The sequence below is a fragment of the Chinchilla lanigera genome, unplaced genomic scaffold (genome assembly GCF_000276665.1).
Source record: "Chinchilla lanigera isolate Chin_1 unplaced genomic scaffold, ChiLan1.0 scaffold00018, whole genome shotgun sequence".
NCBI lineage: Eukaryota > Metazoa > Chordata > Mammalia > Rodentia > Chinchillidae > Chinchilla > Chinchilla lanigera.
The window spans coordinates 5,880,855-5,894,422 of record NW_004955419.1 but is presented as its reverse complement, the minus strand read 5'-3'; the positions used below and the strand labels follow the sequence as shown (position 1 = coordinate 5,894,422).

Sequence of the window (13,568 nt, the reverse complement as noted above, 5' to 3'; positions counted from 1 at the left end):
TTCTAGGAAATGGTGAAGTAAGATTCAAACCCGTATCTCCTGCCTCTTAATTTCCTACTTCAAATATCCCACTTGCTCCAGGCTGGGGTGGGGCTGGTAACAGAGGACAGTGTGGCTTTGGGTACATCCCTGCCCTCTCTGGGCCTAGCAGGGAGATATTGCAGTGGACAGCAGCATCTCCAGGATAGCCTGTAGGCGAAGGGAGGGTAAAGAAACAAAACTGTGCCCCGCTCTTGAACAGTGATATTAAGATTTCGAGGAAAGCAAAACAAAAGATTTGGTTTTTTCCAGTACTGGGAATCAAACTCACGACCTTACGCTTGCCAGGCAGGTGCTGTGCCGCTGAGCTAGATCCCCATCCCCTAAAAAGTATGTTTTATTGCTGGGACAATAATGTGTGAGGATGCTGGGGATGAAGTCCCTGCCCACGCCCTCCTTCTAACTGTCGCATACGTTCTCAGTCACTTGCTGTGTCCTTGCAGGATGGAGGGCAATGCTGAATACATCATGCCTACTGAAACAAGATATGTTGGGGAGATGAAGGACGGCATGTTCCACGGCAAAGGAACCCTGTACTTCCCCAGCGGGAGCCGATACGACGCTGTCTGGGAGAAGGGACTGGCTGTGAAGGTGATCAGCCAGGGGCTGCAGAGGGGAGTCCTTGAGCAGGAAGAGCCCCCTACAGGTGCCCTGTCCTCCCTGCCTGGTGCCCACCTCCTTCCATTCTCTCTCCTCCCTGCTTCTGGACCTCCTACCACTCTAGAATCTTCTCCCCCTGGATCTGCAAGTTGCTACTGGAGAGGCTGTGATGAGTTTTGGTTCTCTTATGTCTCTTCCTATCTGATCCGGGGCCCGTGATTTTGCCTCTCTGAGGCTCTGGGTCAGAAGTATAAACTGGGTCATCAGGGCCACATTCCTCGCGGAGGCTCTAGGGAGGGACCTGTTTCCTCACCTTTCCCAGCTTGTGGAAGCTGCCTGCATTCCTTGGCTCCTGACCATGCATCACTCTGACCTCTACTTCCGGCACTGCATCACCTTCCCTCTCCCTGTTTTTGTCATCATCTCATCTCCTTTCACCCAGACTTTGCTACTTCCCTCTTATAAGGACCTTGGGCACACTCAGATAATTCAGGATAATTTCCCATACTTCAGGATCCTTAATTTAATTGCATCTGCAAAGTCTCATTTGCCATCCCAGCAGACATGGGCATGTTTGGGGGACTACTGTTCAGCCTGCCAGAATAGTAATATGCATCTACTAAGAGGGCTGTGGAAGTAAATCAGATAAAATATGTGAGCACTTGGCCAAGTTCCTGACATGCAGTAGGCACTCAATAAATGTTAGCTCTTACTATCACTACCACCACCTCTGCTACTATCATTACAAATTACCTGATTCAAGGATCCCAAACCTGGGATCTATGGACTGTGAATAGATTTCAGGGATCAGTGAAACCTAATTTTTATACAAAAGTTTCTATGTATATGGGACTGGTTTTCTGTGGGGAAAAGATCTATAGGTTTTATCAGTTTCACTAAGAGTATGTCAGGGCCTGACTCATAATCCAAAAAAAGGCTTCAAAAACACTTCTTATTTTATAGCTTGGACGATCTAAGCCCCAGGAAGGGGATGTGACTTACCCAAGGTCACACAGGGAAGTAAGACTATTGTGGGAATTTCCAACCCCTGTTTCCTGATGCCTAGGCCAACATCATTTGTACATCCTGAGGCTCCCTTTAGCGTTAAGGTAGCAAAAGCAGAATGCACGTGTTTGGGACAAAGGGCCATGCCTGATGACTCTGACCTTTCTAACTATGATAATAATAAAGAATAATATATGCCTGTGATTAGAGTTCTTCAGGAAAACAGAACTAAAAGGAGATAGATAGAAAGAGAGAGAGAGGGGTTTGTCAAGAGGGATTGGCTTATGTATGAGATTTTTTTTTTGGTTTTTCTCCGGTACCGGGAACCGAACTCACAACCTTGCGCTTGCTAGGCAGGCGCTTTGCCGCTGAGCTAAATCCCCAGCCCCTTATGTATGAGATTATGGAGTCTGCCCTACAATCTGTCCTCTGCAAGTTGAAGGCCCAAGAAAATCAGAGCATGGGTCTAGTTCAGACTTGAAGGCTGACAAACCAGGGGAGTCAGTGGTGTAAGTCCCTGTCAGAGTCAAAAGGCTCGCGAATCAGGAGTGGCGATGTCTAAGAGCAGGAGAAAATAGGTATCCCTGCTTGAGGAGAGAGCAAACTGGCCCTTCCTCTGCCTTTTTTCTTCTATCCAGGCCTTCAAAGGACTGGATAGATGATGCCTGCCTGCATGAGGAAAGGTCAGCTGCTTTCCTCAGTCTACATCCCTTAGCCCAATCAAGTTGACACATGGAATCAGCTACCTCAATCAGCTACCTGCTGTACGTTAAATGCTTTACATATACCATCTCATTGAAGTCTCAATCTCCCCATTAACTTGGTATCAGCATTATCCTACTTTTACAATTTTGGAAACCAAGGGCCAAGAGAGGAGGTCATCTGCTCAAGTTCACACTGAGAGTTACCTTACTCCGAGTGGCGGGCACAGAGTTCAGTACTTTACCTCCATCCCTCTAACCCTCACAAACACAATAATTTTGACGGCCATCACTTCTTGTCTGTGGTGATGGGAAGCTTTGGCTCCTTGTGTGCCCTTGTATTCCAGGGCACCTATACCTTCGCAGACGGGCTGCAGTACGATGCGGAGCACTGGCATTACTGCGACAGCTATGACCGGAGATTTTACACCGAGATCTGCTATGGCTTGAGGCCTTCAGGTATTCAGACCCCTCCCGCTCCTCCACACCCAGAGTTGGAGGAAAACTGACAGTAGCTTTAAATGAGTCCCCTTGAGCACTTCAAAGGAGAGGAACCAAACAGCTGCAGAACCCAAAAAGCCAGGCCCTGGAGCCATAAAGGCCAGTTCTTAGATCTCAGCTCCACTGGACTGGCCAGGGGACTGTTAGCAGTGCCTCAGTTTCTCTCTCTAAAATGAGGTTGATAGCATCATCTACCGGAAAAGACTATTGTCAGGGCTTAGAAGAGTGCCTAGTGTTTACCTGCCACCCATTCTTATTTATGGTATCTACTCTAACTCTTTTTTTTTCTTTGTTTTTGTTTTTTTCCGGTACCAGGAATTGAACTCACGATGTTGTGCTTGCCAGGCAGGCGTTGTGCCGCCGAGTTAGATCCCCAGTCCCTATCTACTCTACCTCTAAAGATAGGTACATGTTTTAAAAGAGAGGAGGGCAGAGAGCAGCACTGACATAGCATGTGTTCTGCAGACAAGGTGCTGGCCGAGTCTCTGAAATCCCTGTCTCTGATTCTCCAGGGTCCCCGGCCTTGTCCCCTTCCCTGTCCCATGTCATAGAGGAGAAAATTCAGGCCATGGAATCCAAACATATTTCCAGCAGCAGAGCTCACTTAGGAGCCCAAGACTTCCTCTCTGATACCCCCTGGATCATGCTACCCCTCTGTAGAAGCCATGTTCCACCCCAGAGGGGGACATTTGAGCCAAGAGTCTGGCTTCAGAGAGTGGCAGCTTAAGGGGTTCTCTGTATTTCTAAGACTAATACAAGGTTCAATGAACCCCAAGAAGAGCATAGTTTTGGACACAGCAGAGACAATTTTCAGAGATGACAAATGACAAAATGACGTTTAAACTGTGAAGACAATCCCTGTGTAGTGGACAGAACGTGGAGATGGAAGGTCTAGGTTTGAGTCCTAACATTCCCTTTCAACAACTAGATGAGCTTGGACAAGTCAACCTCCTCTAAGTCAGAAACTTCCAGAAAGCACTAGAGTAAGGCAGGCCTGAGTTCCTTTACCTCCTGACTTTGTGGATTTTGGATTGGTTCTTTGATCAAGTGAACTACCTTCCCTTCTTTTCCTTTCCTGACACCTCCCACACACACACCAATTTCTTCCTCTTGCCAGCATCTCCTCCCCCACTCAGCAATTATTGATGCTGGGATTTCCCAGAGTTCCCTGGCTCAGGCCTTTTTCTGTTATTCTATACTCTCTCCCTAAACAACTTGATTCACTGGTAAACCTTAAACCATCATCAACTCCCAAACTGAAAACAGAATGAGACTCAGATTCTACATTCACCTGTACAGGTGATCCCTTGTCTTTCCTGCACTGAATTCATTATCATCCCCACCAGCCCATTCTCCCCCAGTGATGGGACCATAGGAAACATCACATCCGTCCACCTAGATAAACCTGCCTTCCCTTTCCCCTTGCCTCATGTGTAGCTATCACCTGGCCCTGGAGATGCTGCGTCTTATTTTTTTTTATTTATTTTTTTATTTTTTATTTTAAAGAATAAAAGAAGGATAGCATAATAATAGGGGGACTTAGCAAATTACAGACAAAATGGTAGGAAATTATCAATGGTTAGTATTTTTCTTTTGTTTTGTTTTGTTTTGTTTTTCTCCGGTACCGGGAATCGAACTCAGGACCCTGCGCTTGCCAGGCAGGCGCTTTTGCCGCTGAGCTAAATCCCCAGCCCCGAGATGCTGCGTCTTAAATGTTTCCTTCACTTGTTCATTCAGCAGATATTTCCTGAGCGCCTCGATGTGCCTCTGGCACAGGTAACATTCTTGTCATGCACTGTCACTGCCCTGTTCCAGACCTCCCTCCCGCTCCTCTTGATTGATTACCTGACTTTCCAAGATCCCTGCCAGCCTCCATTCTGTGATCACTTTTCATCTTTTAAAAATGTAGACCTGCGCTGGGCCTGGTGGTGCCCGCCTGAAATCCCAGCACTTGGGGAGGCTAAGGCAGAAAGATTGTAAGTTCAAGTGCAGCCTGGGCAACTTAGCGGCTTAGCAAGACTCTCTCTCAAAATACACAGTTGAGAAAAAAGGGCTGGGGATGTAGCTCAGTGCAAAACCCCTGGGTTCAATTCCCAGTGCTGAAAAAAAATGGATCTGGTTGCCACCCACACATTCACCCACCTGCTTCATTGCCACCTACAGCTCTCAACATGAGGATCCACATTCTCAAAACAGCTTCCTGTTCTCTGGCTTCTGCTGACATGCAGCCTCAGCCTCAGCTACCCACTCTGCCTTTTCTCTTTTCTTTTTTTTTTGGTTTTTCTCCGGTACCGGGAACCGAGCTCATGACCTTGTGCTTGCCAGGCAGGCGCTTTTGCCGCTGAGCTAAATCCCCAGCCCCTTTTCTCTTTTCTTTCTTGTCATGTTTGCTTCTTCTCTCATCCTCCAATGGACCACCCTTTCTGCCATTTCTCTGCCTGAAATGCTCTAATGCTCCCACTTTACCCAAGTAACTCCTCTCCATCCTCTGGTCTCAGCTCTATGTCCATTGTTCCAGGATCCTCTTCCCCGAATTTCTAGACTAAGTGAGGTCTCCCGCTGGGATGTTACAGTGCATCCTTTTCAGGAGCATCCATGTCTCCAAGCCAACTGTGAGCAAGGGCAGGGATGGGTCTTGTCAACGGCTGTATTTCCACTGCCTAGTCCATTGCCTGGCGTGTAGAAGGTGCTCAGTAAGGAGCTCTTGTTGAACAGTGTCTTTCTTACTTTTCTCCTTGCTGAGATAAAAAACCTGGTGTTGTGGTTTGTGTCTGCATGTCCCCTCATTCATGTAGTCATGGGGCGGGCTTCTATTCTAGATTTTTGATGGATCCATAGTCCAATGCTGGCATTGTGGGTGTGAGTGCTACACCTGCCCTGGGGCGGGTAGTTTGCATACAATGTAAGGGAGGAAAAGAGGCTGCTTGCCACTGCTTCTCCCTTTTGCTCTGGCTGATTTTGCTGTCTTCTGTCTCCATGAACTGGTGCCCTCTGCCATGTGCCACTCTGCCTTGGAGCCAGTCAAGTATGGACTGGAAGCTCCACAAACTGTGAGCTAAATAAACCTTTCCTTCCTTAATTTTGGATGCCAGGTATTTTGTCTCAGCAATGAGAGAAAAGTATCTAAGACACCTAGCGCCCAAAGTTAAAGGAGGGAAAGTTTATTTCAGCTCACAATTTATGGAGATTTCAGTCAATAATAGTTGACAAGGTGGCATGGCAGAGGCAGCCAACAGTGAAGTTGCAAACAGCAAGCAGCAACAAGCGACCACAGAGCCCTCTTTCTGTCCCTTATATTATATCCAGGCTACACACCCTTAGGGCAAGCAGCACTCACACCCAGCATGGGCCTTCCCATTATTCAAACTCAGAACTATGCCAAGCCAATCAGTGGGTTAATTTAGTAATCACATACTCTTGTCATACACTAGATCCAGCCACCTCTGAAAAAGCCCTGCCTATGACCACATGAGACTTTGGGACTACATCTAGACACAAGTCATAACAACCAGGGAGAATAATATTGACACCATGTTGGAGGGAGAGGTACACTTGAGGACTTAAAGCAATGACATTAACAGACATTTCCTGAACACCTTCTGCTCGGTTAACAGTGAAAAGCCCTAGACTTTGTCTTGGGCTTGTCACAGCAATTGAGACCCTTGAATAAAAAGCCTGTTGCTCTCCCACAGCAACTAGTTCCTCCAGTGTAGTGTCTCTGCAAGAAAATAGCACTAAAGCACTTGGCATAGAAGAAGCACTCAGTACTGTAATCATAAGCCTGTTGCACATAGGGTTAAAGTCAAGGTCGAGGTTAGAATTTGGTGTATCAGTAACCAATATTAGAGCACTTACTGTGTGCAGAACCCTGAGCTCTGAGCATGGTGCTATATCCTCAGTGTATGTATTAGCTTTTTTTGTTGCTGAGACACAATATCTGACACACACAAATTAAAGGAGGAGAGGTTTATTTTGGCTTTCAGTTTTCAGAAGATTCAGTCCATGGTTGCTTGGCTCCAAGGCAGAAATAGCATGCTAGATGTTATGGCTTGTATCTAGATGTCCCTCCAAGTCCTCATCAGTCATAGGTGGAGCTTTTTGGAGATGGCTAGATCTAGAGTGTGTGATTCTGGGATTAAGGATGGTATGCTGGGATTAATTCATAGTGCAATGCTAGGACTAAGGGTCCCCCCAACCCTGGGTGTAAGTGCTACCTGGCCTAAGGATGGGTGGCCTGGGTAGAATATAAAGGACAGAAAGAGGGCTGCTGTTGACTTTGCTGTCACATGCTACTTCTTCGCTACTTCACTGCTTTTCTACCTTCTACCCACCATGAACTGTTTCTCCTCTATGATGCCCCTCTGCCATGCCACCCTGCCTTGGAGCCAGCCAACTATGAACTGAAACCTCTACAAACTGTGAGCTACATTAACATTTCCTTCTTTAACTTTGGGTGTCTGGTATTTTGCTCAGCAATAGAAAAGTAACCAAAACAGTGGAAGAACATGGCAGAGATTTATTTTGGCTCACAGTTTTCACAGGATTCAGTCCATGGTTGGTTGGCTCCAAGACAGAAAGAGCATAGTAAAAGGGTCTGGTGGAGGAAAGCTGCTCACCTCGTGCAGACCAAGAAGCAGAGAGGAGGAGGAGGAGCCAGGGACAAGAATATACCCTTCCAGGTCACACCTTCTGTGACACACTCCTTTCAACCAGGCCCTATCTGCAAACAACACTTTTGGGGAAATTTTAGATCTAAACCATAACAGTGGTCATCTAGCTCTCTGTCTATACAGGATACTTATAGGATATGCAATCATAGGAACCTGAGAAGGTATTTATTATAACACCTGCCTTTACTCAGGCCATAGCATTCCATGGTACACACACACACACACACACACACACACACACACACACACACACAGGCTCTTTTTGTGCTCCTAGTGGTTCTAGGGTCCCTGTCTTGGAGCCACACCCAAGATCTCTTTTCTGCTTTATGTGGTCACTTAGCATATGGGTCATAGAGCCAGCCTGCTTTCTAGCTGGATAACACTGGACTACTTAGTTGGCCTCTCTAAGTGTCAATTTTCTTATCCATAAAATGAAGCCACATGGTTGCTCTAAGGAGTACATAAAATAGGAGGTGCATAATGTCTAGCACATAATAAACACTCAATAAATGCCAGCCACACTGGTAATTGTGGAGAGAATCAAGGTTGTCTACTGACCCACTTTTCTAGTGTTCTCCCTGTATGTGCTTTACAGTGAGGTTAAGAGTTTGTGGCTCTGTCCTTTTCCCACAATTTGAATGCCACCCCTCTCCTAAACCTGTCCTCCTACTCATTTGGCCAGCTCTAACTCATCCTCAAGGTCACTCTGACTCTAGAACCTGTGCTCTTTCTCAGAGGTATCCCAAGAAATGGAGGAGGATAGGGTCAGGGAAGAAAACAGGAGGTCTAGTTCCCAACACCTTGCTCACAGAATCATCTTCAGAAAGCACTCCTAGGAGCCTGTTTCTCCTGAGTTTACCTCTTGCCCTGAATAGAGTGTTTATTCCAACAGTGGAGCCAGGTTGCCACATGAGCATCCAGCCACAGGTGGGCTTAGAAGGGCATTGGGTGTGTATTTGGCCTCAGTAGTGAACTAATTTATCTGTTGTACCATTTCAAGTTATCTGTCAACTCACCAATATGGACCCACCCAGAAAAGTCCCCAAAGGCTGTTATGATTGTGGAGATGGCTTCTACAACCCAGTCACAAGAATCATCAGGGACTACAGTAACCGCTTTCTGAGAAATGCAGGTAAGTTTATGGCAACACTCCGCAGCATGCTCTCTCTTCCCTCCACCTATGCACAAGATCGTGCATGCATATGCACCCATGCACATCTGCATTTGATAGGAAAAGAAGCTTTTGCTGATCGAAGACAAGAGTTGATTATCTGAAAATTTCACTCTTTGTACATCTTATCTTTGGCCTATTTGTACACAATCATAGAGTGATGACACTCATGACCTAAGTGTGGCAGCACATTAAGTATAGCACTGAAAAGACTAAAGTACTTACTTTGGATCCAGTCATTCAAGTAGTATTTCATGGGTACCTGCTGTATGCTAGACACTGTGCTTAGTGTTGGGGGTAAAACAGAGCAAAGATAGACATGGACTCCTTTCCTCACAGAGCCACGGTTCTGATAGGAGACGAGGACTGTAAACAGGTGATCACATCATGGAATTAGCACCATTGAAAGAAAAAGCATATCTCTCAGGGAGGGAGAATGGGCATCCCAGAGGTGGGAGGGATACTGTGGAAGCATCATGAAGAGGTACCTAATCTAGGACTGGTACAGCAGAGATTTCGAGAAGAACTTGATATCTGAGTGTCACCAATTAACTGAGGGTTCTTTTGGATGGAACTCAGGAACAGGAAGAGTGTAGTTCTTTTGGTGTTAAAAGCCCTGAGCTTGAGCACCAGTGGCTATCAGCTCTTAGTGTTAGCGGTCCTCTGCCACTGTCCTAACAGCCAGAGCCGGCAGCTCCCAGCAGCCCTCAGGGCTGTAGATGGCAGCTCCCAGCAGCTTTCCATGACTCTGTCCTTCTCTGCTGCTATCTGTCTTCCATGTCATCAGCTCCAGCTGCTGGCTGCTTTCAGCACCAGCGATCTTGATATTATCAGCTCTTAGTGTACCAGCTCAGCTTGCTGCACTCGAGACAGAAATCATGAATAAGCAAAAATATGTCAGCCAGAAGAGGCTTTATTAGGACTTACGCTGCATCATAAAGGGGAAGAGTGCAGGGGCTGATTCAGGTGGTAGTTTCCTACAGAGAAGAAAAGGTGGACTTGCACATGTGCCATGTCAGACTTTCTGTTTAGTTGTGGGTCCAGGATGGGCTTCTCACAGATCTGATTAAGGATGGCTGCAGAGGGGTGGAGTCATCCAGAGAGGCTGTGGGGTGGAATAATCCGGGGTGGGCCTGACTGAAGCTTGCTGCAAATGTCTTGCTTGCTGCAAAGCTCTGAAGCGAATGTCTCCCAGAGCAGCCATGAGGTAGCTGATGTAGCTGTGGTCAGTTGTGAGGTATTTGGGGAAGTCATGAAAGAAAGGAAAAGTAAAGTATCTCTTGGGGAGTGTTGGACCTTTCTGTCCAGAATAACAGGGACTCAACCGCAGGCCTGGGGAAGTGGTTCCCCACCAGAGGAAATAGAACAGGTACAAGGTTAAAGGAGTGCAATACTGTGCCATCCATGAGGGCTGGTGAGCCCCTCAGCCAGCTGGAGGAGCCAGAACCTCACTTTAGTGAGTGAGCTCAAGGCTGATGGGACTGAGGAGAGCTGATTTACAGTGACTAAACTCACAGGTGAGCATGGAAATAACAACATAAACATCTTTCTCTAATGCAGTGATCCCTGACCTTTCCCTTTTCTAGAGTCAAAGTCCTGCTAAGGAATAATAAAAACTATGAACCCTCTTCCCAGAAAAATGCCCACGCATGCATACACACACACACACACACACACACACACACACACACACACGTACATATTTACACATGCAATATATTTACACACATGCACACAATTTTGCATACAGTCTTAAGAGATTAGTAGCCCCTCTAAAGATTCAGGACTTAGATTCAGAAACTCTGCTCAGTAATGAAAAAAGAAACCAAATGGATTAGAAAGTTGTCCTGGCTGTGGACAGCGTCCTCTCCCCACCGGGAGGTTTACTCTGTCAGTTAGTGATGATCAGAAAGTTGTCTTGTGAGGCTGCCATAGGAGGAAAGTGAGTCATCACAAGTCCCACGGTTGGAATCCTGGAGCTGGAGGAACATGACAAACACACAGCTAGGGCCCTGGCTTATATTTCTTCAGTGACTTCCGCTTTGCCATGATCTCAGGGCACTGCTGTGTAGCACACTCATTCTGCTGCCTGTTAACAGACTTGGTCAGTTAACAGAATTGGTCTATTGAGCAAAGAAGTCACTTTAAGCAGTGCTAAAGGGGCTGGGGATTTAGCTTAGCGGCACAGCGCCTTCCTGGTAAGCGCAAGGTTGTGAGTTCGATTCCTGGTACTGGGAAAAAACAATAACAAAAAAAGAGCAGTGCTAAAACAGGTTTATTTACTGAAGGCTTCTGAAGACCTTTAATATACTGATATGCCTTGTACCTTTCTTTTGTGGCATTTATTTCAACAGTAATTACCCCTTTCTGTAATGATTTGCTTAGTGATTGTCTGCCACCAGGCTGTGGGGTCCATGTGAGAACGGTCTCTGTCTTGTTTCCACTTGTGCCGTCAGGGCCAATCAGAAAAGCAGAAAGAACAGAGTGCCAGAAGCTTAGCTAACTGGCTCTTGGAGAGCTGAAAAACCAGAAAGAAGATGTTGAAGTAACAGGAAGAAGCCCCCACAGGCAGCTCCCACCTCAGGGACAGGCACCCAGGCCAAGAGACTGGGTCATGAAAACTTAGAAAGTCAATGCAGCGACCCCAGGGCCTGCAGCCCAGACTTGTGAGAGGAGGAACTACCAGCTTGGGTTCTCCAAGGATGGTCCTGCAGAGCAGAGACCCTGACCTCAGAGGAGGGAGCATTGCCTAGCAGAACCTCCCAAGAGAGCATTGGTGCTGATTCTGGGAGTGTAGGGGAAAAACGGACACCAGAAGTGAAATGCCATGACACTAGCATGAACAGCAAGCAATTGGAAAGGCATGTGACCCCTGTGTCTCTGTGTGCCTTACAGCTCTTAGAAAGGAGCCTGCTGGCAAAGCAGAAGCACAGTTCAGTTAGTCTCAGTGTCTGCACAGCAAAGCAGTCGGAAGGGCTGGCATGGAGTGGATAATCAGCAGCTTCTACCTGGCCCTGTCTACCCTTCCTTGCCCAGCAGCCACATACACCCTCAGATGTTAAAACTTTCAAAGAAAAAAATAAATGTGATACTTACTTGTATAACAAGATGCAACTGTCTTTCACAAAGTTACTCATGTCCCCTCACCTCAAAAAAGGGAAACCAAAAATGTCCAATAGACGTTATATCCATCTTTGAGTAATGTTATTACTCAACATCCTGCCTGAATAGTTTATAACCTACAAGCCGATGTCAACAATACTTCTATGAAATAATAAATGGAGGAGTAAACAAATCAGTTAAAGTAAACATGTATATAGGTAAGTACCTGTCTTGGTTACTTTTCTCTCATTGCTGGGACAAAATACTTGATGCCCACAATTAAGGAAGGAAAGGTTTATTTTGCTTACAGTTTGTGGAGGTTTCAGTCCATACTTGGCAGATTATAAGGCAGACTGGCACATGGCGGAGAGCTACAGCTCATGTCCACAGAACACAGCAAAAGCAACAAGCACACACACAAGGGAGGAAAATGGCCAGAAGCACAAAAGCCAGGAAATGGCCCCAAGAAGCCTCTTGCTCTCCCTTACATATGCAAACTATCCACCCCAGGGCGGGTGCAGCTCTCACACCCATAATCAATCAAACTCTAAAAGCCTGCCCCATGACCGCATGAGGCTTTGGGGGGACACCCAGACACAAACCATAACAGTACATAACAAGACAGATGATGTAGTTATCCACTCATCTATAGATAATTGCACATAAAAGCAAGTAAGAAAAACTATATCAGGGCTGGGGATTTAGCTCAGTGGCACAGCGCCTGCCCAGCAAGTGCAAGTTCATGAGTTCGATCCCCAGTGCCGGAAAACAAACAAACAACAACAAAAAAAAACCAGTATCATCTCTATAGTTATCTTTATGTAACTGGGCATTAGGCTATAGATAATATTTATATTTTTAAATTTTAATTTAAAAGGAAAAGAACAAAAACAAATTTACAAAAAAGTCGTAAACAAAATGACACAAAAACAATAAAAAGGATGCAGAATTTCAAACAAGGTGATAGGAAATTAACAATGGTTATTGTATTATGTGTTGTTATCTTCAAATTGGTTACTCAGATAAACAAATATAGGCATGTAAAATTGATCAAACAATTGAACATTAGCTGTTCCTTTCAACAAAGCAATAGAAATTAGTAGTACAATTATCTTAGCTATCTTGTGTATGTGTGTACTGAGGAATTCCAGACTGATTTCCACAGTGGTTGCACCAGTCTATACTCCCACTAGCAGTGGAGAGGGGTTCCTTTTTCCCCTTCAGCCCCTCCAGCATTTGTTATTGGTTGATTTCTTGATGATAGCCATTCTTTCTGGGCTGAGATAGAATCTCAGTGTTGTTTTAATTTGCATTTCTTGAATGACTGGTGATGTTGAACATTTTTTCATATATTTATTTTCCTTTTGTATTTCTTTATCTGAGAAGTATGTCTTCATCTCAGATGCCCATTTTTGGATTAGGTCTTTGAATTTGGGAGGCCTGATTTTTGTTTTTTAATTCTTTATACATTCCAGATAGAAGTCCTTTGTCTGGGGGACAGTTGGCTAAAATTTTTTCCCAATTTGTAGGTTTTCTTTTCACTCTGTTGGTAATTTCTTTTGCTGTGTAAAAACTTTTCAATAAGATGAGATCCCAGTTGTTGATTCTTTGAAGTATTTCCTGTGCAGTTTGGTTTTTGTTTATGAACTTTCTGCCTACCCTATGTCTTCAAGATTTCTACTTACTTTCTCTTCCAGTAGATTTAGTGTTTCTGTTTTAATATTTAGACCTTTGATCCATTTTGACCTTAGTTTTGTGCATGGTGATAGGCATGGGTCT

The 13,568-nt window shown here is 45.5% G+C and overlaps 1 protein-coding gene across 2 annotated transcripts in view; it reads left to right on the top strand.

Annotated features, from left to right (window-relative positions):
• Positions 1–13,568, top strand: part of Morn5 (MORN repeat containing 5) — a 43,701-nt gene that overhangs the window by 8,874 nt on the left and 21,259 nt on the right. Inside the window, exons 2-4 of one of the 2 annotated variants that reach the window (XM_005382542.2) lie at positions 483–630; positions 2,693–2,804; positions 8,517–8,648. In XM_005382542.2, coding sequence (XP_005382599.1) covers positions 483–630; positions 2,693–2,804; positions 8,517–8,648 — 392 coding nt within the window. The remainder of the gene's footprint in view (positions 1–482; positions 631–2,692; positions 2,805–8,516; positions 8,649–13,568) is intronic. The other variant, XM_013513297.1, reaches the window with a different exon arrangement.